Below are 6,609 nucleotides of genomic sequence, written 5' to 3' on the forward strand. Positions count from 1 at the left end.
TATTTCTGTAGGAATTACAGATCCCTCTGAAAGAAAGATGTTTACTGAGTAACTAATTTTACTGTCAGCTCTTCTCATGTGTCTCCAAAAAGGAAGTCTTCTGCTCCTATTCAGTGAAGCCATACTAATTAAAGGTAGGATGTTGAAAAACAGTGGTCACATTTTTAACCAAATAATCGTCTAATTTTGCTGGTGAGTACCCAATATTGTATTGTGTGCAACAAAACAAGGGTTAGGGTGTGCCTGTCCTTGAGCAGGTTTGTCAAGTTGCAAAAGTTAGTTTCCTGGGATGATTTAAAAATATGTTTACAGTGACAAGCACAGAGAGAAGTATGCAGGCTAGCTGGACACACTGAGTTCCAGCTCAGAAACTACACACCTCTGTTACTATACCACTGTACATAAGTTAATAGGCGCTGCTGGGAATCCAGGTATATTACATGAACATAACATTGCACTGATGAGGCTATGCAGCTTTGGAACCCAAATCTGCTCGCACCTGGCCACGTTAAAGCCTAAGGAAAGGGCTCAAGTCATCCGTCTGACTCCATCTATGCAGACACAGTTTCAGAGTCTGCGCCTTTATCAGCTGAAGCCATATAGGGGGAAGGAAAAGCAGTGGGATCCTGTCTGGGGAGGTTCTCAACAGTGCAGGAAAACATAAAATGGACTGTTGTTCTTTTTTCATCATCAGTAATATTTTTCTTTTCTATTTTCTCTCACTTTTTGTCTGTTTCAACCCTTCAACCTCACCACCCATTTCTGTCAGTGTCTCTCCCCACATGCCACTGTACTTCCAAATCCAAATCAGCTGCCACTGCCATTTCTTCCTTTGGAAGTCTCTGTGCTGCCTGGGAAAAAATTAAAGAAGCAAAGGGATGGAAGAAAGAGACCAATATATTGCATTAGATCCGATGCTAATGTTCCCCTGCAGCATTGCCAATTATCACTTATAACTGTACATCCTGTGATATTTGGTATATTTTGACTCACAAGGTCATGGGAGACTCCTGACTTCATATTTTATTTGAGAGTGTTTTCATTCCTCAAGGTTATGGAGAAAACCTTACATGCGTGATGTCTACTGTGAAAAGCTAGCAAATTAATTAATTATACATTTAATCTTGTAATTTTTCAGTTTATGTCATGAGGTTAGAGTATATCAAGATCTAAGACTGACAATTCTTTCCAAACACATACTGAGTAACCACTGGCTATGGGAGATCACTGTTAAGCACGACAGAGCTTAGGGTTTGCAAAAAAAACGCTAGCACTGTGAGAAAGCCTGAAGCAGTTTCCAGATGAAATCAAAGAGAAAAACCCTAATGTACAGCAGCACCACTATACCATGTTTACCATAGTCCAAGACAACTACAGGTCCAAAACCTTCATTTCTCTTATTATTCTGCATGTCCAACCCTTCTGGAACCATTACTACCACTTCTATGACAATCTTTTTAAATACAAACTTTACATTTTACTCAGTAAAAACATTCACTCTGCCCTTGCTTTTTCAATTACTGTAAATTTCTTCTTCCAACTCATGAAAAATGCAGCTACAACAAGCTCCTAGTCACCACGTTCAAAGCCCAGGGACACCCTTACGACTTCTCCAGTTCTTCCTTCTTGTCATTGTAGCCCATGACTGCCATTTTACGGCATCCAAGTCAACCGCCTGTGCATGTCTCAAACAGTGTTAATGCACACTTCACCCCAAATTTATCTTTAAAGATGTCACATCTGTACTAAGACATAACATAAATATATGAGCTAAAATTAGGCTAAGGGCAGAAGATTACTATCTGTTTGTTATAGCACCTATGAATAACAAAGTTAATATTCATTGAATGTAATATGTATATATTACATTTAAACACCAGCCCTCATTTTATATTTCTAGGATGCAACATTTTTGAACATGGAATGTTATCTTCTATCTCTACTACAACACAGTCCCACCACAACTGTAGTAATCAGACTAAACAGAAATGTAAAAAAAGAAAAGGCACAGAATTTATAATATTGATTAAAATTCCACATGTTAGGCATCAGAAAACATAAGCACATAAGAGGGTATTAGGTGATCTTGACAAAGGAAACATCAAAAAACCCAGAAGAAAGATTAAGCCTATGGAACATGAGAAATAACTTTTAAAAAATTCCCCAGAAACATAAAACACATTATGTATTCTCTGTACAATAAATAAACTGTCTTCCATAATAATAAAAAAATAGCATTGATAATGGAGACTTCCATTATAAGATTAAACAGCATATGGACCAAAAAAAAAAAAAAAAAAAGGAAAAAAGAACAACAAAAGGTCTTCCGGAGGTATTCAACATGCATGAATTACCAGTGGTCACCACTCTGACCTAAAGGCAGGAAACATACTTCAAAAGGGGAAAAAAATCCGAAAGGGAGAAAACACAAAAGACAAAGTTTTCTTTATGACATTCAGTCATGCCATATCACAGAATGAGTTGTCAATTCTCTGCGGCTAGGAGAAAGACCACCGTGTTAAATGACTCTCCTTACATTTTATTTAGATTACCTCTTTCACATTCACAATGAAGTCAATAAAATCGAAGGAAAGCAGTATCAGGGCTAGCATATCTGTAATAACATTGTACTACCTATATTGCTGCACAGTACCCCCTCTGTTTAGGCCTGCAATAAGAAGACATTTTAGATGAGCATTCTAACAGAGAGAGTAAAAAATGCTCTATAATCATCAGAAAACTTTGCTGTCTTTGAAATCTTTGCTATCCTTTATTTCTTTTAACCCATATCGGTGATTATACAGCTGTATATGAACACAGCTGCAGCTTTCAAAATCACTGAGAGAGAGAGAGAATATACACAAAGAATCGACATCTGTGTATTTTAGATCACATTTAAAGCACGATCATCAGCAGATAGTTTACTTACCTGGTACAGCATGATAGGTTCTATGCTGTACCCCAGTATATCAGCAAACTCCTTAGCAATAACCGTTTTGCCACAGCCCTAAAAAGTTAAAAAATAAGAACTAGATTACATTCTAAGGAACATGGGGAAGGAGGGAGAAAAGAAATTTAAATTCTTACTTTTCCTCCAATTAAGCACATATCTTTAACCATATGGGATTGCATCATTTCTGCCAACAGTTGATTATGGCTGGAAGTCCTTATGAAAGTATCTGATCGAGGATGCTTTTTTAACAGCCCAGTCCCAGCTGGAACCTATAAGGGGGGGGGAAAAAAATGCTAAATAAGCTATATGTGATAACTCTAGGCTTTGTGTGGACTGGGTTATGCTTTGCCAAAACTACTGTAATATTTTGCTGATGATTGTCAGCCATCAAACTTAAATCTTTCACTTAAAAACATTCAATCATATAATTTCTAGTAGACAACCTCCTTTACATCTCCTTCACCCACTCTTCATGAAAGAGTAACAAAATGTGAACCAATTCAATTACAGCATTGGGGTCTGCAAAGAACTTGAGGCTGTTTGTGCTAGAGACAAGATATAAAAATCACCAATATTTATTGCTCATCAGAGAAACGTGGAAGAGAAAGAGCAATTTGTATTACGAAGATCTGAAGGAGCTACTTTGACCAGAACTTTGGAGAGTTTTAATTGTTTCCCATGTTAAGGCACTAGCTCTATTTCCACTTCCCATTCTAGTCTGGGAACTGTTTCATCTGCAAACTCCTTATGCTCTCCTGTTCCCAAAGAGACATTCTGCAGACCTATTTTCAGAAGATATCACCTACATATCAAATGAAAGCAAAAATCTTCCCTTCAGAAAAGAGTTGAATCAAGTCCCTACAGACTTACCTTTTTCTGACAAACTCCCATTTGCTGCTGTTCCCCTTTTAACTTTGTCATGGTACAAACTCTGAGGACACTCCTCACCAATGTTAATATGATCTCTGACTCCTACTAATTGACCTTCTTTACAGAGTCTCTAGACTCTCCAAATTCAAGATTAACTTCAAATTCTCAGATCAGCATCTGTTTCCTGACTAAGACCTTATTTTACCACCTAGCAGGTCATAAACTTCATTGGAAGAAACTCAAACTAATCATATTTGATGTGATTACTTTTGTTCCATTTTCCCAACATCCTGTGTCAGAACATTACCAAGCACTCATTAGATTTTATTTGAAGTGCAGACAAAGACAGGCGATTGTTTTTATCAAAAGAAAAAGGGAAAACGGCACCAAGAGCATCGTAAGTACACTCTGTTACTCTAATCCAATAAAAAAATATGAAATTTAGAGGCTTGTCTTTCATCCATTCTTTAGCTTTTTTTTTTAACACAAGAAACTTAAATGAATCACATGTTGGAAAGTATGAGTTTATCTAGAGATAATATCTTGTGCATCCATAATCTAATATTCCAGTATCTAAATGATTTTCTAATAAATATCATGTGTTACTCTACCAAAAAATATTCAGTGCAAATAAGTTTTAGTATCAAGTTTAAGTGCCAAATTCTCATTGATATGAAAACAAGTTAATGATATCTAAAAACATATATAAATTCATACCTGGAATGTCACTTCTTTTTCACCAATCTGGACAGTTACATCAGCCTTGAAGGGTTTGTTTCCATGTACATTCTCTACTTTTGTAATCCTTCTGGGAACCAAGTGGTTTTCTGAATCCTGAAGCTCAAAACGCTGTAGAATTAGGGGATGGGGGAAATTAATTATTAAATACAGCTTTCCAGCTTTTAAAACTGTTCCTTCTGAAAACAAGGCCAGAAGTATATTCAAGATTAATTGTTTGTGAAGTCCTAAATCCATTTACTTCAAATTTTACTTCACATACCTGTGTTTACGTTCTTGATGGCCTATATATTTTGCATTTAAAACCAAAGCAAAAAGATTGTATACCATCTACTTATTCTGACTGTAGTCACAGATGTAAACTGAAAATGTCATATGGTGACTTTGCCAGGTCCTAGCCTGACAGACCAAAATAATAAGAGAAACAGATGATAGCCTTTAGCATGTGTAATAATAGATCACTTATCTCTGCAGGTCATTTTAACCAATTGCAGATTTAAACATCTGGCTACCAATAAAAATAACCATCAAACATTATGTTTACTTAGCTCCAAAGCCTTATCAAACAATGAAAATTGAGGACAACCTATACAAATTAAACCTTCAGCATATTCTGGGTATATCAAGGACAAAAACCAGGACATTCGGTTTTACAATCCTCTTTTCAGCATTATTTTCTCTGTTTTATGCTGTATATAGAAAACATGAAAACCATTTTAAAAATCCTTTAAAAAGTCTATTTTGTTGGGGAAGGGGAAGTCATATCGGGGGGGGTTATGCACAAAAAAGCCACTATCTGAAATTACTGAACTCATAGATCCATTTTATTCAACAGAGTGAAAGCTGAGTAAACAAGGGAAAAAGGAGTATTATCCAACTCCTTAGAATTCTTAGAAAAAAAGATTTTTTTAAACAGAAGTCACTAATGTAAAATAATTCTTGAAAAGCATTTAGTTTTACTACTACTTGGATTCACAAAACTGCCTATTAAAGTTCAGAAAGAAAACTGAGATGCATTCATACAAACGCTTTGGCTCTTCATCACTTTGTAAATTCCCATTCTGGAACAAAAGCCTACAAAAATTTCATTTTTAACCATAAATGTGCTTTAGTAAAGGGCTGCACCAAATTATATTCTTATTGTAACAGCTGAGTCCACTTCAGATACCATTAAACGTTTAAACAACAACAGAGGACAGGAATGCCTACTGCGTAGTATCTCAAACCATGATTCTACGAAATGCTCCAACTATGATTCTGTGAAATGAACTACCGATGTTCTCACTCTTATGTTCACTAGTAAATTGTAATATTCTTAAGAAGTTAATGGCATTTTGGATAGGGCCAAAGCTGCTCGTACACAAAATTGCAAACTGCTTGTACGCTAAAATCCCTTAATCAAATACCAACAGAAGAAAATAACTGTGAGCAAGCAAGAAGATTATCTGCACCAGCAGCCTCTGTATCAAGCAAGGAGGATTTGGAGACAACAGCAGCAAACCTTGTACACAAAGATCTTGTGAGTCTAAAATTTCTAAGCTGTTTTTTGGTTTGGGTTTTTTTGGTTTTTGTTTTGGTTTGTTTGGGGTTTTTTTCCTGAAAATATTGTTGAGGGTCTGCAGCTAGCCTTTTAGACCCTCAGTTAGGACAGTGAAAGAGGACCGTCTATCTGTGTGCAGATCGTTACTGAATTTATACAACTTGAATTCATCTAACTGAATTTATACAATTTGAATTCATCACATGTAAGCATGGAGATGCCGCTGAACTCTATAATGTAGTAATTAAACAAGGTACCACACTTACACCTGGACAGGAGCAGCAAACAAAAGTGTTTGTGGCTTTCAGAGCAAGACCCATCTCTTTGACGCAGTTCTTCATTTAGAATTATGATAGCTAGATATGGAATCAGAGAGTGGCATGAAATGGATGTACAAAACATTAAACATACTTCTGCCTAAGCCAGAAGCAACTTCCTCTATATAAAGTCCAAGTTGATAGCTGCAAAGGAAAAAAATATTTGTGGCTTGAAAGGACAACTGTTGAGC

At 36.2% G+C, this 6,609-nt stretch overlaps 1 protein-coding gene across 2 annotated transcripts in view; it reads right to left on the reverse strand.

The window, feature by feature from the left end:
• The window catches only part of VWA8 (von Willebrand factor A domain containing 8), a 199,716-nt gene that overhangs the window by 143,175 nt on the left and 49,932 nt on the right, over nucleotides 1-6,609 (reverse strand). For both annotated transcript variants that reach the window (XM_052786057.1, XM_052786058.1), the window contains exons 10-12: nucleotides 4,541-4,672; nucleotides 3,088-3,222; nucleotides 2,930-3,007 (exon numbers count right to left, since the gene is read on the reverse strand). In XM_052786057.1, the coding sequence (XP_052642017.1) occupies nucleotides 2,930-3,007; nucleotides 3,088-3,222; nucleotides 4,541-4,672 (345 nt within the window). The remainder of the gene's footprint in view (nucleotides 1-2,929; nucleotides 3,008-3,087; nucleotides 3,223-4,540; nucleotides 4,673-6,609) is intronic.

The sequence above is a fragment of the Harpia harpyja genome, chromosome 4, assembly GCF_026419915.1.
Source record: "Harpia harpyja isolate bHarHar1 chromosome 4, bHarHar1 primary haplotype, whole genome shotgun sequence".
NCBI lineage: Eukaryota > Metazoa > Chordata > Aves > Accipitriformes > Accipitridae > Harpia > Harpia harpyja.